Here is a 26,026-nt window from a genome sequence, read left to right on the forward strand (position 1 = left end):
GCCTGTGGACGAGGACTGGGCGCTACTTTTTCATTTGGGTGCCTCTTCGAAGTAACTAACCTACCTATAGAAGTTTTGATCGCTGCATTTGAAAACTTAAAAGCTACTTAGGAGGCTCAAATAACTCACTGAAAATGGTATGTACTCCTTTCTTCACAATTAACCCGAGTTTGTTACGATTTTCAGCCTTTCCACGGCCACAGTTCTCGTAGATCGCTCGATGTTGTCTCCTCGACACAAGCGTCGTTCAATTACAAAGCTTTTCAGTTTGTTGCTGAGGCAAAGCAGATAAATATTCTGGTTTAAGAACTGTTGGGTTGTTGTTGACATTTGCAGCGGCGTTGTTGTGATTTCGCTTGTGTCGAATTGCTTAGCGTTGTTGTAATGTTTAAGCCGTGGAAATCCGCTTTCACAGCCACCGTTCATTTGAACTTGGCTTCCAAATGTTTAATGTTTATACTTGGACCCAATAATTATTCGAAGTGAACGCTTCTCGAACAACAGTTATTTGCACATACGCCAGCTTGTTCTCCGAATTTTATCACTATGTCATCGCTAGCTCAGATACAAACATTGTGCAGACGTACTCGAGTTTTTTATCTTGACTATTTCTTCTCGCGTTTCAGGGAAATGAAGCATCTCTACCGGGAGATATGGTAACACATTGTAAGTTTACTATCTGTTTCGTTTCTGCTGTTTCAAATTTGCGATTTCTACATTATCAGTCACTGCTTATTTTCCAAACAGGCGTGCTAATAACGTTGGTCATTTTTTATTTACTTAAATTGTAGTCGACGCCGATGAAATCCGGCGACTCGGGAAGCGCTTTCGAAAACTCGATCTGGACAAATCGGGCGCTCTTTCCGTTGAGGAGTTCATGTCGCTTCCAGAACTGCAACAAAACCCTTTAGTTCAAAGAGTTATTGATATCTTCGACACTGATGGGAACGGCGAGGTGGACTTTAAAGGTTAGAATTTTATTTATAGCTTTGTGACTGTTTTATTATTGAATATTGCATCTATCAATGGACTGATCAGGCATCATGAAAATATGCGGCATAATTTCGCGCCTATTTTGGTTTGCGATTATGCAGCAGATCGATACTTCTTTCAGCATCTTTCCCTCTTGACAATTCAGTACTCATTGGAAGGGCTTACTAAAGCCCTAAATTCTTTTCGCCGTTTTAAAAATGGTTACTCCAATTACTGCGATCCTGTGCTTTAAACGCCTAATTGAAAATATGTCACGTTATCTACCATCAAACAAAACACCCCACCAACTTTGAAACTGAGTTTAGCTTGTCAGTTTTTCTACCGGATCCGTTTGTTATGCATAAGAAATCGTTTTTCTTATTCTTTTAACTGATTAACGGAGAGAGAGCTACATTATATATCATTTGCAACAACAAGGACAAATTAAAAATTTTCTTTGTTCATGGCGAAAACAATTTTTAACTACCCTTGCCGGGTTCACCTGTTCCCAAACGGATTTTGGAAGAACAAATTCTAGGGTTTATTCTAATTGAAGAGAAATTGGTTTCCAATTATGATAGTCCAGCCCTTCTGGATTTGGCCTGTGTGTGTGACCTTAGTATGAGTGCAGCTTTTACCAAGAACAGGTGTTGTCATCGGCTATTTGCTCAGTCCAAGAATATCATAATTTCTCAACATTTACTTTATTCGTGCTTGAAAAGTCGGTCAAAGTTATTCTTGTAACTTTGTGTGCGGCTCAAAAAATGGCGTAGTATCGTGATTAGTGTTGTTTACTTGTTGATAATTTGCATTTTGTGGACATGCTAGAATCGTTCAGGAACCAGTTGATTTCAGAGCAGTTCTAAGAGAGCAGAATTTTTCTCTCCACGTAGGCGCTTTTGTAGTGCTATAATTAGAGGAAGGGAAATTGAACCTCACAGGATATTTTAGTGCATGCAACCGAATTTGAATTTTGACAGCTGTAAGCCTTAGTTCAAATGTGTTGAAAGTACATTATGTTATTTAACCTTTAAAATGGTACATGGTGAATTGTTATTCGTGCAGCATGTGACACTTTGGAAGATGCGGAATAACATATTGAAATACAGTATACAACATTCACAAATTTTTGGTGATTAGCTCCCCAAGGCGAATTAATGTTTTATTGCCTCAAGAAAAAGTTGAAAAATTTTTTATTGTAAGTGACTTTTTTGGCAGATGTTAGAAGTTGCTAGAGATGCTTTTGTTGTACAGTATTTTTGAAAGAGAGCTTTACAGGTAGTTGATCCAAGTAGTGTGCAAAATTCTGCTTTTAGGAAATGTTGAGGGGTTTAGTTTACATTGAAGTCAGCTTGAAAACTATTTTAAGATGTACATTCCCTCTGTCAGCATAGCACTTAAACACTTTTAACCAGAGCAGCAGTGCATATGGTTTGAAATGCATTGATTAAAAGAAAATTTTAATAACATATTGCTGCTTCTGTCCAGCAAATGTTGAAAAGTGTACAGAGCGGGATACCTTGGCCATCTAAATAAAAACAATCAGAAAGGTTTTCGATCCAGAGGAGCAAAAAAAGCAAGATTGTTAGAAATTTGTTTTTAAGTTGATTGCAATACCACTCAAATATATGTTGATAGTCTCGACTCAATCCTTGAAACTCAATTTTCACATTTCAAAGTATGAATGACTTGAATGTTAAGACACCGCAATCAAGTCTCTGGTTTGTCAGGTCTGAGGTCCCCTGTATTAAGACCCATTTAGGGTAAAATTCCGACGGGTGACTTGGCCTTCAAACATGGACATGGCTTACTCCTCAAAATACAACATGACTGTATTCGAAATTCAGGCCAGGGACTTACATATCCCACTCCCCCCCCCCCCCCCCCCCCAACCCCTACAAGAGGGCCTCTGGATTTTTAGTCACCCTTGTTCTCTGTGGTACAGCGTATGCATTTCAGCATCTGATTTTAAACAGAAGCCTTGTAGATAGCCCTGTACTGACTCTATTAACAGTGCTGTCTGTTGTAGCAATTATATTGGAGAGAACAGTTTAAGTGTCTTAGATTAAAAGCATAATATTAATGCTTGCCGGCACACACACAGACTTCACTTCTACTCTTTATGTTACGCTACAGTTACCTCATCTGTTTTTAGAGTCTGGCTATACTAATCTTTAGACTTTCAAAAAAATCTTGGACTCATACCAACATAGGTCACTGCATTTCTCATCACAAAATGACTACAGATGTTAATTATTTTTATTTACATTTTTTTAATTTAGTCTCATAGTTAATTTGTGAAATTAGTCAGCTTACTTTAATTATTACTTAATTTATATTTTTATTTATTTGTTATTATTTCTATTAATTTTAATGTAATTTAATTCATTTATTGTTATTTATTATTGCAAACCTAATTTTGGTGTGGTGCATTGAAATAACCTGTTGTTATGTAAGATATTTCTATCCAACCACAAAGCACTCAGAAATACATTAACCAAACTGATCCCTAACTACTTTCAAGAATTTTGTGTAAACCCCTCACCATAGTGAGTGATCCAAGAAATTAATTCGTTTTCCTCATTAGTTTGCTGCCTAACAATCTTCTCAATATTGGTCACTTTTTGAAACCTTTTGCGGGACTACTAAATCAACACTGAGATCATGCTACAATATTTTGAACAGATCACAAAAAAAGTACTGTCTTTACATGAAAATCCATGTTCTATTTTCAAAGGCAAAGTTACTGTTCTGAAGCTATTTACTTAATTTGCCTCCTGCCACTTACACAAAGGATGGAAAAAGATTGAAGCAAAATGTTGTCAAATATGTTTCAAAGCGTTACTATGGTTGATTCTTCATGCTACAGAGTAATGATTAAACGACAAATTTGCATGAAAAAATAATAGTACAAAGTCAGTAGGTTTTCTTTATTTATTCACCTTGATTTCCTAACTATATTGACACCTTGGCATGCTTTCAAGTGGAGAATAATCAGGATATCCTTTCTGGTTATAAATTATTAAAAGCTTTACAATGGAGGGATATCTTATTTTAGGCTCAAAGCAATATTTCTGGTCCCTGCTGTTGTTGTTAATTGGACAATTTTGATTAATTTTCTGTGTCCTCTTTTCTCAGCATTTATATGCAACTTATTTCATTGACAGGCAGATCGAGTTTTATTAGTTTTCTGCATAAAATAAAATGCAAGAGCCAACCATCTGGTTTTTTTATACTGTTTGTCAAGGAAATGCATTGATGTTTTGTTTGTAGATGTAAAATGTAATTTTACGCAGTCATGCTGTGCCTCCGGCAAGAGTTTTATTTTGTCTAGTAATACCTAAAGATATCACACAGTGTATTTTTATGACTTTTCAAATAACAGGAATATTGAACAGTAAATATATATGTTACTCCTTGTCAAGGCATTTTGCATTAAATTACTGTATGCACATGAAATGGAGAGGAATAACATATAATTTTACAGTTGAACACATGTATTAAGCTTTTCTGGACTACATGCATGTAAAGTACATGGCATGTATTAAAAGCTACAGAGATCTGAAATTTCATATTCACACTCAGATAAATATTCACATTTCCTTTCAAACAGAGGTTGTCTAATGACCTACTGTAGTCTGTTACCTGGCACCTGCATAATTATTTATTTTTTTTAGTATTTTTTTTGCTGTCTCTGACCTTGCTTTTGGGTAGAGTCTATCAGTCTAAGCTTTATTGTACAAATGCATGTAGATAATAAACTTTCATTAAATGAAGTTTAGCCCTAGCTCTCAAGGGTAATGATGGGGAGTTGCTTCAAAACATGAGTGTGTTGTATAAAATAAACCATTGTTCAAGATCGTACATGTAGATGTTCACATAAAATCAGCAAAAAAATTTCTTGCAAAAGGAACTACATTAAATTTGTCTTTTTTAAAGAACTTCTCAAACTTGTTTTTAGGTTTAAATTTTGTTCAAAAGTAGACATTATTTTAAGTGATTTTTTTTACTGAACTTTCTGATAATGTTTTATTAATCATGAAAGTAGCCTATGTACAAAATTGATGGTTGTTTATTGCTGTCTGTAGAATTTATAGAAGGAGTTTCACAGTTCAGTGTAAAAGGTGACAAAGAATCAAAGCTTAAATGTAAGTACACTTTAGTTCAAAATACAGAAATACATCAGTGTTTATGAGGGTTTTGTTATAACTATGTTTAATATCCCCTTAAAACCTACCATGACTATAGTAATTATCTGAGACCTCCAATAATGATTATCTGAGAGCAGTCAAATAAGGTACCCTAATTTGCATTATTACAGTATAACCTGAACAAAACAAGCAAGTTAATTTATGTATAAATTGAAGACTTATGCTCTACCAGTGACCCTTCAGGTTACTTTCTTGGAAATGTCAATTTTTGAAAATACTTACAGCTGCAAAAGAAGGCTTCCCAGAGTTTCAAATTTTCAGAGCTTTGAGAACCTAACATGTTTTCTTTGAGTGCAGCCTTGTATGTACAATATATTGTACACTGTATTTATCACATCTCCTGGTGAATTGAATTGGCACCATGCAGTAGGTGGAGTCTCAAATGTTTGTCTAAATCAGTTGGAGAAATAGGAGGGTTCAAAAATGGGGTGTAATATTATCATTAGGTGCTAATCATAAATAAATAAATAAATAAATAAATACTTCATTATCCACTACCCTTATGGGGATTTTCAGGGATAATAAAACAATAATTCAAATAGAACATAAAATGTTTAATAATCCCAACTGGTAGAAGGCGAACCAGTTGGCTATTTACAAGCATGGCTGAGGATTTGAACTCGGGACGGCCAAGAACAAATCCAGCAAGTGGCCAGAGCGGGAATCAAACCCGGGACCAGCGTATTGTGAGTCCAATGCACTGACCACTTGGCCACACTGCCTCCTCAAAAGAAATCTCAAAACAGTTTAGGACTGGGGGATACTTCTTGAACCCTATAACTTTGTGCCAGTTGCAATGGTGTTGTCTGTCTTGTAGAGAGTTTTTTGTAATTATCGTACTGAAGATGGCTGGACAATTTTGTAATTATCGTACCAAGATGGCTGGACGCGTTACCACGTTGTCCGTTAATTTTGGCCTCCTGCTCTGCCTGTTTCTTATCTTGAATGGCATAAAACAAAACAAATCATCAACGAAGCCACTAAGCAATAGTAGCAACCTATATTTTGCTTCCCAAGAAGCTTGCAGGATTAAAATTCAATCTTTTCACTCTCTGGCACGGCGTCCAGCAAAACACCAAGCAGTCGGAGCTTTCCAGAAAGGCTTTATTACGTGCAAGCTTATACTTCATGGCTCTCTAGCCTTGGCTCTAATAGCGCTTGCCGGAGATGTTGAACTCAACCCTGGATATAGGAGTTTGGAGGATGTTAGGAGTTCACGAGGATTGAGGCTTGCTCATCTAAATATTCGAAGCTTGAGGAACAAATCAGACTCGCTGCGCCTGGAGGGTTTGGATAACAGAACGATCGATATTCTTACACTCAGTGAGACTTGGCTGGATGACTGCTATGAAGACTCTCATGTTATTATTCCAGGATATAATTGCATTCGCCTGGATAGGTCTGGAGCCAAAGAAGGTTTTGGTGGAGTAGCAATCTATGTAAAGGAAGGCTTGCCGTTTCGTGTTAGGAATGATCTTTACTCAGCCGCAAATGAATGTCTATGGATTGAGCTATCGCGCACTAAATGTCGCCCAGTATTGATTTGTTGTGCATATAGAGCCCCCGGTTTTGACTTTGCGAACTTTATTTCAAACTTGGAGATATCTATGACGAAAGTTAACCTGGAAAAATGTGATTTCGTGCTTCTTGGCGACCTAAATGCAAATATGCTGCCATTTTCAAGAAAGAAAGAAAAACAAGAGCTTAAAAAATTTGCAACTTCACACGATCTTACGCAACTCATTACTGAGGCCACCCGAGTGACGGAAACCTGTCAATCCTTGCTTGACGTGATTTTAGTGAACAATGATCACCGCATCAATGACTCCGGTGTTGTTCCTGTTTCGCTGAGTGATCACTACCTCGTCTATTGTGTTTTAAAAGCAGGTGTAATTAAGGCACCACCGAAGACAATTGAATACCGCTCTTATAAAAACTTTGATGCGAACACCTTCCTAGCGGACTTGAATAACGTCCCATGGCACATCATTGAAAACGAGGAAGACATCGACGACGCCGTGTTTATTTGGAATCACTTGTTTTCTGAAATAGCTGACCTGCATGCGCCCGTGAAAAGGCGAAGAATACGAGGTGTTCCGCTCCCGTGGTTGAATGATACAATCAGTGAGGTGATGAAGGATCGTGATTTTCACCATCGTAAAGCCGTGAAAACCAATTCTGCTTTTCACTGGGCTCGCTATAGAAAGTTAAGAAATAGGGTCAATCGTGAAGTCAAGGCAGCAAAATCCAAGTATTATTGTGACTTGATTTTAGAGGCTAAAGGGGATTCAGGAAAGATCTGGAAGGCGGTGAATGAGGTGTCTTCACGCAAGACTAAATCCTCGAGCCCACAATGTATCGTAGTTGATGGTGTTGAACACACCACCCCAGCCTCTATTGCATCCGTGCTCAACTGTTATTTCTCATCCATTGGCAGAAGTCTTGCAAATAAAATATCAGCTGCTGCTATGTTCCCAGTCAGATCGGCCACGATGCTACAGTCTTTCTCGCTTGACGAAGTTGATGAGAAAACAGTACTCAAGCATCTGCTTTCTTTAAAGACAAATAAAGCTATTGGCTTGGACAACATCAGTGCGAGACTTTTAAAGTATGGCGCGCGTGCTATTTGTCCCTCGATCACCAAGTTACTGAATCTCTCTATTCGCACTGGCAATTTTCCTGAAATATGGAAATGCTCGAAAGTGGCTGCACTTTTCAAAACTGGAGATAGGAGAGATGCGTCAAATTATCGCCCAATTTCTATTCTGCCAACAATGAGTAAAATTCTGGAAAAAGTCGTCCATTCCCAATTCTATGACTTTCTGAATTCAAATAATCTCCTTTCAAGCAAACAATTTGGCTTCCGTCCCAAACTGTCTACAACATCGGCTCTCACCAGTTTTGCAGATGAGGTCCTATTGCATTTGGAGAGTGGAGAACTGTGCGGTGCAGTGTTCCTAGATCTGACCAAGGCATTCGATACCGTTGACCATACGATCTTGCTATCTAAATTGTCGGCTATCAATGTCTCGCCCAGCACTCTACAGTGGTTCAAGTCTTACCTGAATCATCGTAAACAGCGGACTGCCTGTAGCGATGCTGTGTCTGACCCTCTCCCGATGACCTTTGGGGTACCACAGGGGAGCATTCTAGGACCGCTTCTCTTCTTGGTTTATATTAATGACCTTCCGCTGGTTATAAAGAATTGCGAAGTGACTTTGTATGCTGATGACACGGTCCTGTACTACTTTGCTAAAGAGCCACACCTGTTAGAAGAGGCACTAAATGATGATCTCTTGAAAGTTGCCCAGTGGTTACATGGAAATAAGTTAACTTTAAATCTTACTAAGACGAAATCCATGATTATAGGCAGTAATAGGAAACTTGTTGGTATTTCCTCTTTCACGTTATCTATTTTTGACACTGATATAAATTCTGTAAGTAGTTTTAAATATTTGGGAGTTATGTTGTCTTCAACTTTCACATGGTCCGACCATATTGAGTATATTTCATGTAAGGTTAATAAAAACCTTGGTCTTCTACGTAGGATTAAGTATTATTTACCTTATGATGCCCGGTTACTTTTTTATAATAGCTTAGTGCTACCTATTTTTGATTATGCTGATTTAGTCTGGGGTGACAAGGACAATGTCTCACTTATGAAGGAATTGCAAATTCTCCAAAACAAAGCAGCTAAGTTGATATTAGATAGATCACCTCACTCCTCATCCACCGATGCATTGATTGTCTTGAGATGGCTGAATCTTGAAGAACGTAGGAAATGTCATCGATGTATATATGCATACAAGTGTATTAATGGCCAACTTAATCATTCTTTGGACATTGTAAGAAAGAGTGATATACATTCCTACAATACGCGCAATAACGATACTATCAAGCTCCCCAAAATTAAATATAATTGGGGAAAACAACGTTCGCGGTACCACTGTTTCAAAGACTTTAATGAATTAGAGAGAACTGTAAGAAACTCAGCAAGTTTTCCAATTTTTAAGAAGTGTCTTTTTTCTGCTTTTTATAATTGAGTACTTGTAGTGTGTATGTTTTAATTATTTCTGTAACTGGATTTTAGCTTGAATTTTTTTTTTTTTTTTTTTTTTTTTTATTTTTATATATATCGATTTTAGCTTAACCTTTTTATATTTTAATTGTATTATATAATATACATCTCGTAATTAGGACCTCTATGTAAACCACTCTTGTGATGGAGCATCCTATTAAAAGATTGTTATTATTATTATGTTTTTAGTTGCCTTTAGGATATATGATATGGATAATGATGGCTTCATATCAAATGGAGAACTCTTCCAAGTTCTTAAGATGATGGTAGGAAACAACCTCAAAGAAACACAACTTCAACAAATTGTGGATAAGACAGTAATAAATGCGGACAAGGATGGCGATGGAAAAATCTCTTTTAGTGAATTTTGTGCTGTAAGTTTAACTCCACTAAATTTTCCCACAGATGTAGAATATTGTTTATGGAACACACCTAAATACTTACATAAAGAGTGCAAACCAGCACCCTTTAGCTATAACTTTACTAGTCACATTCCTACAGTAATGCTTCAATGTTGCAAATGCTTTTCAGGTAATCAGATGTATGTATATACTCTACATGTACATACATACATTTGTTATTTGCATCACCCTGTACATATATGCGTAATAATTTTTTCAGACAGCAAAAATGCTTCAAGAAACTTAGAAGAATGATTATAGGAAATCTCAAAGCATATGAGCAACAATTATTTTAAAATCAAAGTAATAACAGAATTTTAGTAAATTTGCATTATGAGAACATTAGTTAAATGTCGGGATCTGTGTACAGGGAGTTTTATTATTGAAAAAATGGAGTTTTGCTAACATAAGAGGCTTCCCTGTCGTCAAACGTTGGGGCTCCCTTTATTCCACCCCTGCAATGCTCCCTTAATTAATAGTAATTCTTGATAATTTTTTACAGGTTGTTGGTAATATGGATGTTCATAAAAAGATGGTAGTGGACGTCTAACAGGACCTAAATGAACAAAGTCTTTGAACTATTTATTATTCTTATTTCCAACCCAAGACATTTTTTAACAAAAATAGAGCAATATTCATAATCTGAAACTCTGCTTTTGCTGTGGACCAGGATATGTTTCGGATATCACTTTGCTCTGTAAAGCAAGATGATTGCCATGGATTGTCTGACAAGTCATAGAGCTGCAAGGTACTTAGATGTCAGAAATAAAAAAGACTTGAGATAATAATAGAGGCGTTAACAACAGTTGTGATGGCAATAGACCTGATTTACTTTGCATGCTTATTGCCCATCACAAATCACATTAAATTCTCATAAAGATTACTTACTTCGTCCTTTAAAATAGGACATGCATTCAAGCTTGCGTGTAACTTTGATTAATTTTCAAAGAGGCAGCTCCCTACAGTGTAGAGTACCATCTTGTAATCTGAAATAAGACGATAAGCCAAAGCAGATGAGGTCTATTAGTCTGGCCATTAACATGCAATGAAAAGTAACTAGGGTTTGTAATGGGAATTAGAAATCTTGAACTAGGTCTTGGAGAGATTGTCTCTCTACTTTTTAGAAATGTAACTCTTTTGCTTCCAGAGTCCATCATCAATAGATGTATTTAGGTTTCAAGTTGAGTTTGTAGAGAAAATCGTATGGTTTTACCATTCAGAATTCAGATTAAACCTCTTACAGTGAAATTTGTTGTACTTAAGCCAATCCACAAAGTTTTCCAAATCATTTTGACATGTTTTCTACAATTGCAGAAGCAATTAAATGCCAAGCTGATGTGAAGGTGAACACATGCATTTTCGAGGTTCTGTTTAAGATTGCGGGAAATGAAATCTTGCATTTTGTTGGATTTGATTGGTCTTATATTACATGAAACCCACCATAGCTTTGTAAAACAAGAGTTAAAAAAAGATGTCAACTTTGTTTATTGGCAATAGTAGCAGAATCTTTGCTGTGAGTATCATTGTTTTTCACATGGTACAGTCTATACTATGTGGTAGTTATTATGTTTACATTTCAGAGGATAATTAAATTGCATTATTCTAGATTTTCAGCTCTTTCGGAAGCAAAATGGTTAATTAATTCATTATTGTTAAAACATGTCTGCAAAGGCCTGTTTGCTTTTAACATTTTTTGTTTGCTTTGGTTAGTCGACTGCATCTTGTTACTACAGAAAAACCTGTATAAAGGGGGCACCCTTAAGAAACTCAGTAAATCGCACCCTTAATTTACCTCTGTTCTTAAATTGCTTCAAATGTGGGCACTCTGTTTATGGAAGGTACTTTGGACCATGCAAAATTTACTGCTGATAAATACATGTACATCCCAAGCAAACCTGAAACACATCCATAGTTTCTTGGGCACATTTTACCATTTTCTCCTAAAACATGGCTCTTAACCACATAACCTACAGTCATACTGTGATGGATCCTAGAGGGTCAGTGCTATCCAGACCATCTTCCCCACTGACTCACCCTACAAACCAGAAGATGTTTTTACAAGGTAACTGTGTATCACAGCATTTTACAACTGACACTGTTACTGCTGAAAGATCAGATGCAACTTTCTCCTGTTATTTTGACCATGAAACTTACATTACATTTCACCTTGCTACTTGGTTTGTTCAACTCCCTGTGGACTAAACAGTCTTTACTCTTAACCAACAAAACGTTTGTTCCTTTCATAACAAGGCAAATGCTCTCTTGCCAACCTTTGTCTGGTGTGTAATTCAAAGAAATAGAGGAAAGTTTAAAAGATGAAAAACAGATTCATCAATGTACACATTCCCCTTCCACCACCTCATCAAAATACCTGGACCTGCCCTTGTAATGGTTAGCATGTGCAATGTTTTGATCCTAGACTACATGTTCCTGTATGCTGTGGTTTTTTATTTTTCTCTCTCTCTCTTAGAAATTTGTTGCTCTAGAAATTCGACCACCAAGGCCCTAAAAGTGAATCTCCCTCTAAATGATTAGGAACTCATGGGATTTATCTTAAAAATCTTGGTCACAAATAAAAAATGTCTTATTCATATTAATAATAGGTAAATAATGGGACAGAGAAACTCCCTTATGCTAATTTACATATTAAATGTGCTAGCCTAGGTTATCGTTGTTTTATTCTTTATACCTGCAAATTTTACTAATGTTTGAATTTTTACTTGCTATCTCTACATTTGCACCCCACGTCCCCCCCCCCCCCCCCCCCCCCACCATCACCCATTGATTCCCGATAATGACAAAAGTGAAAAGAATTAGGAGTGAAGAACAAAAGATTTAACTTTTTTTTTCCTGAAAATCCTCTTCCTGGTACACGCTCTTGTGCAGCTCTTTGAGAGATTCTACTCTTTGAAACTAGGGTAAAATGGGCTGCTTAGCGGCTGCTGGCGAGGCATTGTGCTTCACATCAACATTATCTTTTAGCTTTTCCTGAACCTGTTTGCTACTTTCACTACATCCGAAGTAAAAACATGGAAACTTCTCAAATATGACTTTTTTTTTTTGCAAAAGGCTAAGGTAGCCTTTCATCATTTTTTTTTCAAGAAGAAATTTAAAATTCTGTTTATCTTAATTCAGTATAGTCGAGGAAAAGGGGAACGTGCGATTACCACTGAGACATGTATAAAGAAACTTACGAGACAGAGAAAGTCTCCCAAACAGTAATGTTATCGATATACAAAAAGAGATCAACCCCACCTCTCTCCCTGTTCAAAATGGTAGTTACTTGCACGTGAAAGATAAGCACAATTAGCACCAAGTTCATTTTTATCAGTTCCAAATTGCCCTTTTAACAAGAGAAGCCCCTTTGATGTGGATCAATTTAGGAAGTAATTTAAACCATTTGACTTAATCCTGTCGAGACGAAAGGCCTTGGACAACACAAGAAAAAGAAAAAAGCAAATGACGCGGTGTGGATAATGCCCAATCTTTTCCAAATCCACCATTTGACAACGTTCTAAATACGGCTTTGATTTAAGGCAATCGCATCTTTCTTTTTTCCTCCTTTTTCACAGTTTTCACTAAGATGAGTGTTTTTTTCAAAATTGAATTCTCTCTGAAAAAAAATTGGTAGGTTATTAACTTTAAGTGTTTTCTTGAAAGCACCCAGGCTTGTAAGCTGTAGATCAGCATTGATTTTAATTTCGTAGATTAATGGCAAGGCTTAACAGTGGCAAATTTAGCATTTTTTACGCATTTCTTTAATATGTAAATAGTGAGCTAGAGAGTAAACGCATTGCAGTTCGTTGTAACCTGCTTATATTAGAAGGCTGGTTGCTTTCACAGATAAACTGTAGAAAGTATTTACTAGGATTTTGTATTATTATCGTGAAAGTGGCAAAGCAGAGTTTGCTCTCTTTAAAGTTGTTGGAAATATTATACCTGGTTAAAGTTGTTTTAATGTTGTATTTAATTAAATGGCATAATTCTCAATTAAGGTAACAATAGTCTCACTCAATTTTATTCTCTGTAAATATACTGGAATAATTTGATTAGCTGTGTTATTCAATTTCTAGCTGAACCCCTTTTATCTGCAAATAAACAATGAAGTCGTCATGACCACAGAATTTAGATTTCAATGCATCTCCTCGGTGACAAGGAGGAGCAACTGTAAACCTGGGTGAGGCTTCGACTGTTAAAACGAAGAGCGCGGCTGGTGATGAACGGCTTATTAAAATGCAAGGTGTCAGTTAAATTCCTTGCATATCAACGCATAATAATCTTCAATCTTACTGTAACCCCTCTGGCATGCATTTTGAATCTTTGTTCATGAATAATTGGCCGTTCAAGTGTTGTTAACCTCGATGCTATGACTCAGTATATATAAGTTTAAATACGATAAATTTAAACAATATTCGCTCCTACCTTAAGTCCTGGCTTCGCAAACAAACTCTCGTAACCAAAGGAGAGTATTCAAAATTACTGGAAGCGTTTTTAAAGATTCCAGACCTGAGTGTCGCTGTTATTCTTGGTAAACCAATTCACGCTTTCACCCACTCATATTGAACTCACTCCAGAACCGGTCAACTTCTTTGTATCTTGCTGTGTTTGTGCATTATAGTAGCGATACTTCTCCCAGACATATCAGCCAAACAACCCTCTGTATGAAAATTCTGGCTCGTTCTCTTCAACCCAAAAACCTACTGGTGAATTCATTCCCAGAAAGAATCATTTTCACATTGCCCATAATACACCAATGCATAACCATTGTTTGCGGTTTGCCTTTGGGTATTGCAGTCGTCCCGAGAGAAATCGATGATAGTGGCTATGCAATTTTTTTTTTGAGGGGGTGATGGAGGGGGCCCAGAGTAAACAAGGTGCATTAGCGATGTGAAAATTGAGAATACGAAAAACACAAGTAAACGTATCATATCAAGGCAAAACAAGTTTAATTTTATTCCTTAAAGAGACGTTCAAATGGTAATGCTAAATGTCCAAGTATGATATCATTATTTTACAGCAACAAGAAATACAAAAACGAGACTTAGGCCTGGGCCAAACGTCGAACCTTTCATGAGACTTAACAGCTAAGTTCATGAGACGTTCGACGTCTGGCTCAGTTGAGTTCGTCTGGATGAGTTTGGATCGTCCAACACGGTCTAATCCGTCTGCTTCAGACGGATAGAACGTCTGAAGATCGTCTCCGGGACAAACGTCGATCTTCACATGCCACGAACTAAACTAATAAATAGACCATTTTACTGTTGTGGACTTAGTACCCTAGCCTTCGAGTGAATGTGAGGCTGACGGTGACCTTGTTTTGATACAAACCTCCTTTGCTTTGTTATGGAAATTGTCCCTGATAAATACTAGTTAGCATAAGAATTACTTGATTTACATAATAAAGCAGGAAGGTTTGTACCAAAACAAGGTCACCGTCAGCCTCGCTTCCATCCATAACTGTAAAATGGCCTATTAACAATTAGTATGATAATGCATATGTAGCCTCGTTCGGGAGAAATTTATTACTGATCTAGTTGATTGGTTCGACACGTCTCAAGGTCGACGTCTGACCCAACAGACGATCTGATCGATTAGACGATCTAGTGTTTTGTTCGTCTAATGAAAAGTTTGACGTTCGGCATAGGCCTTACATCACTCCAATAAGAAAAATATATGAATAAGAAATATTTGAAAAATCCAAGAAAAAGTCTAAGTTACCAGGATGTGACCATTTTTTCGATAATTTCTTATTTATAAAAGCTCTTAAATGTCCTAAGAGGTGAAGAGTTTCTACAGTCGTACAGTTTCTACTCTTTAACAAGCAAAAACATTTTGTTCGAGGAAAGACTATTTTGAAATTCGCAGCTTGTCGTTCAGTAACGTATTGCCTCAAACTGTTAAGGTTGACTCGATGAACTAGAAAAGAAGAAGAAATACGTGTGTCAAACATAAGTATCCTCGGTAGAGCTGTAGAGATGTATACTTGTAATTCAAAACGTTGAAATCCAGATGTGATTGGAGTCACCTGCGGTAAATAAAAGTGAGTAGAATGTCTTTAAAGGTGCCTAGTTCATGCGCGGACAAAATTCTAGACATTTCGGGTCTGGCCCTGATGGAGTGCGGGTGGATTTGCCAGAATACCCATTGAAATGCGAAATAGTTCATCCCTCTTTCTGAGCCTTTCAGAACTAATACTAAGTGCGTGCATTGTTTGCTTTAGATAAGGTATACCCATGCCTTAATTAGTTAAATTTACATCCCCAACTCGTTCATTTTATAATGCAATTATTCTAACTGCGGATATAAAAAGAAGAGTAAATGCTTACGTCATCAATGGTAAATACCGCTTTGTCTGTTCGGCCCCCACGTTTCGTCACGTGACTCCTAAAAGTATCTGCAGTATGTATGGAAGGTAAAAATCACAAGGATAAGAAGGTAATTTATTATTCTAATACTTTTATAGAGGAAAACCTTGAACGAGTCTCACACAGAAAAAAAAGAAAAAAACCATGGTGCACTTCAAAGGAAGGAGTTATCAAGGGCGCGTCAAAAGAGCTTTTCTCTAATTTGTGTGAGGTTGAACTCTCTTAAGCTGAAACATAGCAACTACGATTAAGACTCATTACTTAGAAAAGGAACGAAAGAGAAGGGCATGGCCCTGGCAGGTGACATTAGTAGTATAAAATGGACCGAATTATCCTTTTCGCGGTGGAATACATTAACTTCGATGGAAGGTGGAGGGAAAACAATAGAAATGTGGTGGTGGTGGTGGTGGGGGAACAATAGGAATGTGGTGGTAGTGGTGGTGGTGGGGGAACAATAGGAATGTGGTGATGGTTGGTAAAAACAATAGGAATATGGTGCTGGTGATGGGTGGGGGAAAACAGTACAAATGTGGTGTTGGTGGTGGAGGGGGAAAAAAGATAGGAATGTGGTGGTGGTGGCGGGGGGGGGAAACAATAGAAATGCAGTGGGGGTGGTGGGGGAACAATAAAATTGTGGTGGTGCATGCGTCATCACGTCATCAGTGTTCATGTATTCCACTGCATGTTATTGAGATTCTACCTTCTACCGCAAAAAAGGTATAATTCGGCCCCCTACTATACTACTGATATTTTAAAATCAAACTAGATCGGCTAGTTTCAAGTAACTTTGGATCAAATTGTACTTGGCTCAAGTATCGGACTAAACGCAATCTTGAACTCGAATTCGACTTCGATCTCACACTCAATCTATGTTTTTTTATATGGTCTTTCAAAGCTTTCGTCGTACTTATACAGTTTTAAATAGCATGGGAACTTGGGAATTAGTAAAGCGAAGTTTGACGTGTTTTCGAATGGATAGATTTATACGATTACGGCAAACGGCAAACGTCTGATTCAAGTTGAGAATTTCTCAAATTAGAAAATAAGCAGATAAACACAGTCTAAAACGATTGTTATGGACAATACTAACGAGGAACTACTAATATTTTTAGAAAATAGATCAACATTAAACGACAAGTGAAGGAGAAACTTGGTCACTTGGTACAAATTGACGTTTTCCGTTTGTCGAAAACGCGATTCTAAATCTTTCTATTGTCCAACGAGTTTTAAACGTCACACGGGGAGACAACGAACTTATGAGACTTACCAAACATGACAATGACTCTCACTAATATTTGAATGAATATATCAAAGGCTATTGTTCCTCTCTTGTTGTGATATCGCAGTATAATAGAGCTAAGCGCGTTGTTACTAAGCTGATAACCTGCAAAAAGAAGATAATTTGCGCTTTAAGGCAGAAGAACAAAATTGTTCAGAAGTTAAGGCGCGAGCAAGTGCTAAAGGAAAGTCAGTCAGATTACAGGAAGCAAAACAACAACGTCGCTCACCGAGCCGAGCAGCTACCTTCGACTACTCTGGAGTGAAAGAACTGCGTTTGTTTAATGCAGATTATCCTACAGCGCATTCCCGTCTAGAGAGATCCGTTTTTCCTGAAGCTTTTTGAGCCCTCTCGCCATATGCGTTATCTTTTCTACGGCTGACATGAGTGCCGTCTTCAACTCTGTCAAGGGTAGTTTGCATTCCTCAAGACATTTTAAAGCTGGGTCTATGTTGATGATATTTGCAGTTTTCGGGCAAGTAGGGGAATAATGCAACAATGGATCTTTGGAAGTTTTTTTCAGAATAAGAGGGCACTTTCCTGCGTGTCTTTAAAGTGAAAAATATCATGGGGTCAATATATGTTATTACCTAAATGATTGAGAGCATCCCGTAGTTCAAAGAGGTTCATATCTCCACTTTTGTCTTTGTCAAAACGATGGAAAGTTTCCTGTTTCGTAACAAAAAATACGCTATTAGATTACACTGAACCTCAGTTGTTGCCATTTGTTGCTCCTGTTTTTAATGCCGAGGTAAGTATAAAGCATTTTTTTCAAAATCAAAGAACTTGGAGGAAACTGCATGACCACCACTTGACAGGCAAGATTGGCTGTTGAGTCCTGTCTGTTTTCGCCAATCAAACAACGATATTTGGTCAACAAGACAAGCACCCGAATATAGCTTCTGAGCACTTGCACTCCAAGCTCTGCTCAGTTTATGAGCGTCCAAAAACCTTAAAATAACTGATATGTGCTCGTCCCAAATTTCTAAGGACTTAAGTGCTTCATGCAAGCAATTCCTTTCTCTGGCTTTTTCCCTTCAAATGAAATTTTTCTCTTATATTAGAAACGATACGAAAGAGTTCCTTCAGACATCTTACCTTCCACATCCCTAGTATCGTCCAGAGGCCTCTGAATTCACTGTATCCCAGGGCGCCTGTTTTATCTTTCTATTATTAACAAATGGCTAAGGTTTCAATTCACTCTCATCCTCTAATCTACCGATTAAAAATATATATTTCAGTACCCTAATAGCGCTATCACCGTTGAATCATCATGACAGGACTTTGACTGTTTTACAGCTTCTTTGAGTGCCCAATAACTCTCAGTCGGAAGGGATGTGGCTCAGTTCGCTCACACCTAATTCATCCCGGCGACAATCATCATGCAGCATCTAAACGTGATCATAAAAGGTCCGAGAACCTCAAGCAGTATTAGGATCATCTAACCTAAGGCCAATTCTAAAAAACGTTACAGCATCGTTTGTTTTGCTTGCCTAACTTTAACTTGCCATTAACGAGCGATGAACCTTCAGAGGACCCGACGGGTAGTTGACGTGCTCTTTTTCCCCAAGTCATACAGAGAAACCTAGATGAACTGGGATATTAACTAGGTTTTTGTGGTACTAAAGCAAGTTTTGACTTTAGACACTTGCAAATTTTTCTTCATTTTTATCAGTAGTAACGTCAGAAATCTCGTATAAGAATAGGTGTGTTCCTAGCAACGAAAATTGCTTCAACTACTTAAACTTGTGGTAAAGGATACGTCGAACATTGTAATCATACTCCTGTTAAGAAAAAGTTTCTTTGTTAATACAAATGAATTTAAAAAGACAATTAAGGGGATGACTTCATGGAATTTATCTCATACGGCACTTGCACACCTCCCATAATGCACCTCATTTCCCCCCCCCCCCCCCCCAAACTTTTGCACAACCTTTGTTCCTCATTTCTTCTGGGTATTGCAGCCGTCCCAAGAGAATTTGAAAACAATTTTTGGTAGGGGGGGGGGGAGGGAATGAGGTGTATTATGGGAGATGTGCAAGTGGCGTGCACTTGCTCTTTACATCCAGGGGCCAAAAGCGCGGGAAAACGGAAGGGTGCTGGGCATTATGAGATAGTGTATTCATCCCACAAAGCAGCGCAGCTTAGAAACAAGCAGCTACAACTTCAAAGTCTTTTTCCATAGAATGCATTCCCGCACCGGTTTCCTCATAACTGGATGCAAAATTTTGTTGTCCTGGAGCAAGGTCGTGCCCTACTCAGCTTCAATTCCTTTACGCGGCTTTGATTTACTTCAATATTTACATGGCTAACGGTGTTTTTTCCCCGAGTATTTTCTTCATTAGGTATCTTAAAGGGTAGCCTCTTTTATGTATTTGGCTGGATTGTTACCTGCAGGCTTCAAGGCTGAAGGCGTTTGAATTCAAGACTGAAATACAAAGAAAAATTTAAAGAAAAGTTAAAATGGAAGATAGAGATATTATTTTAAAAAAAAATCACTATTTTTATTTCAAATTAGTCTTTGATGATACCTTCACTGTTTTTCTAGTAAATTTCAGCTATTTATTCATTGCCTTTGAAACGCAAAACTTCCTCCAACAATAAAAAGGAAGTTTTCATTTGACGTTTTACTGTAACATGCAGCTTGGCAAATCCCAAAATCAACAACACTGATCCATGTTCTGGCAAGCGAGTTTCTCAATACTTACCACTTACAAACGCTTGGCTTAAAATTGCCTGAAGTTCATACTGGTCAATTTCTCCATCCTATGAACAGGGAAACAGCAATTAATAAGAATTTTAAAAACATATGGTAGTGTAATATCGAGCAGGCACTGAAGCCTTGTCACTAGACCTTCTCCTTAAGACAATGGGTAGAGCGCGGACGCGGATGCATGACCGGGAGTAATAAACAGTTGTTGTTATAATTCCAATGAACGTCTTATTCTATTTTGGTACACTCGAATGATTTCCACTTGTACGTAAATATATCGAATCTACACATTGTTTCTGACAATTTAAGCCAACGTAAAAAAGAAAGTGAAATATTTTCCCTCTACCAGTTCCTTGGGCTGTTTACAACTTATTTTGTTTGGTCATCATAACTGTAATAAAGGACGTGCTAAGCAAGGAAGTTAAGAAAGAATTATTGCGTGAAACTTTACCCTTCTATCTCACCTCTCCTGCAAATTTTTGAAATGTAGTCCAGAACTGGCCATCAATATCTCCCGCTTCCTCTGACGAGACTGCTGGCTAGGAGGAGAGTTTGAAAAGGGAGTCAAGAGATAGTTTATAGTCTGTTTAAGTAGTGTTATTGAGTAAATTATGAACTAAATAACTTAACTGAATAGGGTTTTCGCTTTGATTCCATCGAGAGTTAAGAATGATCTCGTCATAACACTTGAATACAGAGATGCGTGGACACAATGTTTCAGAAAAAGAAAAACTTTACTCCTGCGTTTACAATTGAGGGCGTGGAATCATCATTCAACTTGGTTCTTGAAAAATTGCGGCGATCTATATATTATTGCGTTTCCACTTTTTCACTGAAATGTTGTGCTTTCTTGTGACCCTTGAGTTTCAAGAGCATTAAGTCACGCGGAAGAGAGGAAGAGAGTAGATTTTGTAACCTTTTAATTTTTAACCGTTTTTAACGGTTTAATATTCTATGGGGAAGGGGGGGGGGGGGGTAAACGAGAAGAGAGAAGCAAAAAGGGGAGCCTCCCCCCCTAACTGCTAAACATGCTTAAGGAAGGCCTGACACTTAAGCTAAAATGTATGGACTCTGACAAACCTTGGGAAGTCTCATTAATTTAGTTTCCACGTCAACTTCACTGAAAAAGTAATAAAGAACGGAAAATGGTTTATCTGAAAGATTTTGATTACTCAGATACCTTTTTCTTCAGAAAGTCAATAGACTAACAACTCTTCTCACAACTTTTCATGTTTCTTCTTATTTCTTAACACTCTTTTAATAAACTTTCGGTCGGGGAGTTGACAGTATCGGTTTCAAAACCCTTTTTTGTCTGTTTGAGTTAGTATTTGTATAAGTAATCTTCGCCCCATTAGCAGAGACACAGTAACAGCAGGCCCTATACACATCTCCCAAAAGTTAATAGTTGCCTGAACTTTTAGAACAGAAAGTTTGTTCTTTCACTTCTCCACTAGTCAATAGAACACACTCTATCACTTCCTTACCCCGCCTCGTGTGGTTTTTCTGAAAATATCCTAAGAAGAAACTCCGATTCCTGACGCGGATAAAACGTGGACGGTACTATAACGTATTCTCCTTGTGGCAGCGAATAGCGGCAGCTTATCTCTCTCAGCTTAGTAAAAGAGTTTGTCATCATTTGTGCCTTAGTAGTCTCAAAAAATCGTCGGCCGAAACGCTCTTTGGTATCTCGAAGGTCACCAGGAACCTGAAAACAACAACACAAACTTTATTAAAGAACACATAGTTACAATTTGAATAATACCTAACCAAAAATAGTTGAAAAAAAAATCGATTAAAAAAATTGGCAAACCATATTTGAGAAAACCTATTTTCCTAGAGTGTGTTTTTACCTTGTAAATTGCGAAACCAATTGGGGGTTTTTCTGTTGCCGGGGTTCTCTTTCGGTCGATGCGCATAAGAGATACTACTATTGAACAGCGGTCTTCATCATCGCCCTCATCCGGGTCCTGAAGCTGAATCCTGTTTAATAAAGCAAACATCTTTTTTTAACTTTCGAGAAACACTCACCTGCTTGTGCAGGTATCTCTGTTTTCACGTACTCTTCCTTGACATCACTAGTGTATTCTGCTCTGTTACTTTGCTTTACCTTTAACCAAACAGGCATTTCTGTCTGTTTTTTGTTTCGTTTTCCATCACCAATTACTAACACATTATTTTAACTGACCGTTTCACGACCAGCCAAAATTCTATTGTTTCACGCCTTGTTCACACTGCTACCAATGTAAGACCGATACATTGGTTAATATTTGGCTGGCGACATGACGATTCCAAAAATTATGCAAGGCACGCAGATATCGGTCCAACTTGGTGCCCGGCGATTCGCGTCGAGGAGATACCGATGTAATAAAATGTGGTTTTGGTGAGACAATAAAACTGTGGTAGCAGTGGTGTTGGAGGAGGAAATCAATTTTAGTTGTTTATTTGTGGAAGTGTTGCTAGTGGAGAGAACAATAAAAATCGGTGGCGTAAGTGGTAACGATAGTCGTGTTGCTGGGAAACACTGAATAGAAAGGTAGCTATTGTGGCGGACCGAGACAAGCTACAGACAGAACCTCAAGAAAAAGGGTTTCTTTGGCCCATACAAAACTACTATGGTTTCTAAAAGTTGGATTTTATGTAACTGCTTTTTTAACAAGACACCGGTGCTTTTTCTTGCTTCCAAAACTCTTGTTATGGCGGATACTGCACGTGAGCTTAGTGAAGGTCTAAAATTAAGATTCCTAACAAGCGTAATGGACAATCAAAGGTGAAGTTGCACGACATTGTTATTACCTTATTTGCGGATTAATGTGGAAAGTCTCTATAAAGTTTCTACATCCACCAGCAGAAGCATCAGCCTGCCATCTGCCCTTCTCTCGCTTGATCTTCCAGGATTTCCTCTCATCTGGTTCCAACACGCTATCTGGTGTAAGCATACAGATTTCGATTCGTGTAAAATTCGCCTGAAAATCTTCCATCGTCATCCTATGATTAAGAATGACGGTTTCAATTCCAAATCTTCAATTCATTATATTTTCTGTTCAATCGCAATATACTGTAATGAAGAATCTGTGTGGTAGGCTTGGCGCAATTCGCTCCTAGTAGTACCCCTTCCAAGTAATTCCCCAGGAGTTACATTCGCTAATTAGTTTTGTCCCTGTGCTCTTACCAAAATTCACCGTCATCGTCAAAAACGAGGTTTAGCCTTTTACGTTCTTCTGGGGACAACAGATTCCACTCGTCAGACCTGGAGAAAAAAAGAATTATTGAAGAACGCAGCCTACATAGCAAGAGTTTCTGATCGAGTAGTTGCGCGAAAGCATTCTTTATTTTCCAGTCTACTATATTACACTCTGTTTCCCCCCTCCCCTACCCCCCCCCCCCCAAATGCATAAACGGCTGTCAAATACTTTTCGGAGGACAGCATATTCTCAAAAGCATTTGTTAACAACAACTTATGTAAAATTTGGGCAGGGGAAGGGAAAACAAGCAGAGTGTATTATGGAGGATTCGAGAATAGTCATTGGTAATCGAGCAGTCCGTGAGTCCGTGCTGTTTTCACAACACTTTAACAATCTACACTATGATTGGCACCTGTCACTCCAAGCACCTTTCCACTCTGAACTATTTCCATGAGGATTTCGGAGACGAATTAGTTTTGCTTCGGGTATTCCACGAAATGGAGGCAAGTTAACCTAGTAACGATAAAAAAACAAAAGAGTTGAAAATTCATTAAATAGTGAAATTTTACTGAAGGAAAAGAAAATGATTAGTAATGTCAACCCAGGATTTCTATTCAGTTTTCACCAACCTGTTTGCTATTCTCCCGAGACTTTGAAGCAACAAATTAAAAAAGAACTTGGAAAGGTTAATATAATAAATGCTTCTATTGGTCAGAACGCCTCACTTTATAAGTAGCTGTTTGTTCTTAAGGATGCAGAAAGCTTGGTCAAAAGAGATAAGACCCGTCATTGATAGTCATCTTATCACTAATGTCGTTTAACCGGTGCTGACGAGTCCCCAATCTCTCTAAAGACAAAAATCTGTGATTATTTGATTCAAGACTGTTTGTAATAGTATTTTAGAACAGTTACCTTGGTCACCCCTGTAATAGAGTACGCATGCCCAGTTATAAGGCCATTTGGTAGGGTTTTCTGAGTTTCTTGTGAACTTGTCTAAAAAGCCAAACAAAGGATAAAAATTACTCACCCATTACTCGTTTTTCTACCACACCTTTATGGCTTTGTCCTGAAGAGTAAGTTGTGCATGTTCATACCTCAATTGAGGCTCCCATGAGAGAATGCCTGTCATGTGCCTTCTGTAGTACTTTATATATGTCACGTGGAGGAGTTTTAAGGTTGATCATCTCAATTACGCCACCAGTAAAGTCTTGTAAGGCTTCACTAATGCGTCCTAGACCCATGGCTTCATATGATCCACAAATTCTGTAGCAACAAGTAGAGAGAGAAATAGCCTTTAGTAAAAACGCTAGAGAATCAGTTACCAGCTGCGTTGAAAATCCATCTGAATTTGAAGTGGTTTTTGTCTTTAATATAACACAAGTGGATAATTTTCCTTAATTGGTGCAAGACAAAAACAGAAAATGTGTAGACTCCAAGTACGTTTTAGGATTTCTACGTAGTATTGTCCTCGCAGACAGGTTTCTTTTGCCATTTCCATTTTCACTTCGCCTGCATGGTGCATTGAAGTTTAAATGCTGTTTCTGGACTTAAAAAAGGGAGTGAAAGCGGAAAAATCAGTAAAAGGTGTTACCCGTATACAACCCAGTACAGGCGCCACCTTTTTACGCAAAACAGAAAGCACAGGGTGGGAAGAAAGCAAACCGGGTGCAGTGCAACCTTCCCTTGAAGCAAGGCGTTCCGCTTATGAGCAAGGACGGACGCCTGGTGAAAATACAGGACCGTGCCGGATCTAGACCTTGGGATAGGGGGCGCGGAGGGGACGGTCATCCAGACCCTTAGATAAGGGGGGGAGGGGGGGCGGTCTCCAAAAATTTTTTTTAGGCTCTTTTGGCCTCAGTTTGGTCTAAAAATAAGGGAGGGGCCCGGGCCCCCCGGGCCGCTGCCCTGGATCCGCCACTGGAATTAAGTTGGGTGAAAATGATATCCTTAAATTGACTTTTTTTAGGTCGCTTCCTCCCAGCGATGATACACTTACTTAGCATATGCTTTTTCTAGTAAAGGGCTCCAAAACTCCTCAGCATCACTGGAACGAGCAAAATACAGCTTCCCGTTATGCGTTGGAAGGTAATCGTCTATGATGACCTCAACCCACTCACCAAATCGCCAAAAATTGAACCTGAACATACCGCAGTAATTCCCAGGATCAAAGCTTTGATCAGGTGGACAAACGGCGTAAAAAAGCTCCTCTGAGTCGGTTAAAGAAGCCACAGCTGCCACAAACCAGCAATTCAACATTCTCCCCTGGGCTATGTCGGTACGGCTTACTCCTTTGCTGAAGAATTTGGGTGTTGTTTTGCAAATGTCCTAAAATATCAATGCACCATTTTTCAATGCATATGGATTCTTAAAATAATCTTGCACTTAATGTACAGTTGTTGGTTATACAAAAGTTGCAAACGACAAATATTGGGATCTTGCGAGTCATGTATACGAGAATACGCATGCCCAGTGAGTAACTGATTGAAGAAGGACCTTAAGTTAAAGTGGAACTTATGTTTTGTAAAGAGGGGATACTTGCTCAGCATAGTGACCACAAATGACAAATGCAGGACTCTATAGTTGGTGTGTGTGCAACCAGATCAGAAGGTAAGCGGTTTTACCACGTTAGCAGAGAACTTCATCCCGGTACGGTTTTTTAGCTTTCACGAAGTCGTTCGAGTCGTTGATATTCCCGTAGTTAGTTTAGGCGAATACGGCGACGCGAACGACATCGTAAGTGTAATAAACCATGACGGAAAGAAACCTTTGCTAGCATGGTATAATGTTTAATAAGTTTTGCTGAGTTTTCTACTCCTTCCTCAGTC

At 38.2% G+C, this 26,026-nt stretch overlaps 2 protein-coding genes across 2 annotated transcripts; one reads left to right on the forward strand and one right to left on the reverse strand.

The window, feature by feature from the left end:
* The first annotated feature begins 2 nt into the window (after window positions 1-2).
* Window positions 3-11,267, forward strand: LOC140942988 (calcineurin subunit B type 1). Its single transcript, XM_073392015.1, has 6 exons — window positions 3-137; window positions 627-666; window positions 792-968; window positions 5,061-5,120; window positions 9,451-9,635; window positions 10,165-11,267. The coding sequence occupies exons 1-6, from the start codon at window positions 135-137 to the stop codon at window positions 10,210-10,212; spliced, it is 513 nt and encodes a 170-aa protein (XP_073248116.1). The 5' UTR covers window positions 3-134; the 3' UTR covers window positions 10,213-11,267.
* A 2,628-nt stretch (window positions 11,268-13,895) lies between these two features.
* Window positions 13,896-25,522, reverse strand: LOC140942962 (calpain-B-like). The gene is made up of 18 exons (XM_073391984.1): window positions 25,198-25,522; window positions 24,296-24,464; window positions 24,114-24,194; window positions 23,614-23,714; window positions 23,189-23,266; window positions 22,813-23,004; window positions 21,870-21,999; window positions 21,504-21,724; window positions 21,100-21,139; window positions 20,484-20,558; window positions 20,015-20,072; window positions 19,698-19,734; window positions 19,069-19,090; window positions 18,405-18,473; window positions 17,897-17,975; window positions 17,295-17,411; window positions 15,989-16,056; window positions 13,896-15,578 (listed from the first exon to the last, which is right to left on the reverse strand). The coding sequence occupies exons 1-18, from the start codon at window positions 25,455-25,457 to the stop codon at window positions 15,552-15,554; spliced, it is 1,824 nt and encodes a 607-aa protein (XP_073248085.1). The 5' UTR covers window positions 25,458-25,522; the 3' UTR covers window positions 13,896-15,551.
* Between the last annotated feature and the right edge of the window lie 504 nt (window positions 25,523-26,026).

Source organism: Porites lutea, chromosome 7 (genome assembly GCF_958299795.1).
Source record: "Porites lutea chromosome 7, jaPorLute2.1, whole genome shotgun sequence".
Taxonomy (NCBI): Eukaryota; Metazoa; Cnidaria; class Anthozoa; order Scleractinia; family Poritidae; genus Porites; species Porites lutea.

What these genes read in the sequence shown, in the direction of transcription:
- LOC140942988 (XM_073392015.1), top strand. An exon ending in CAAAGAATCAAAGCTTAAAT is followed by an intron (nt 5,121 to 9,450) that starts GTAAGTACACTT and finishes TTATGTTTTTAG; the next exon opens with TTGCCTTTAGGATATATGAT. An exon ending in CTTTTAGTGAATTTTGTGCT is followed by an intron (nt 9,636 to 10,164) that starts GTAAGTTTAACT and finishes AATTTTTTACAG; the next exon opens with GTTGTTGGTAATATGGATGT.
- LOC140942962 (XM_073391984.1), bottom strand. Translation starts at nt 25,457, where the DNA reads ATGTTGAATTGCTGGTTTGTGGCAGCTGTGGCTTCTTTAACCGACTCA. An exon ending in TTCAGCCTTGAAGCCTGCAG is followed by an intron (nt 19,091 to 19,697) that starts GTAACAATCCAG and finishes TTTTCTTAACAG; the next exon opens with GAGTATGATTACAATGTTCG. An exon ending in GTATGATTACAATGTTCGAC is followed by an intron (nt 18,474 to 19,068) that starts GTATCCTTTACC and finishes TGTTAATAATAG; the next exon opens with AAAGATAAAACAGGCGCCCT.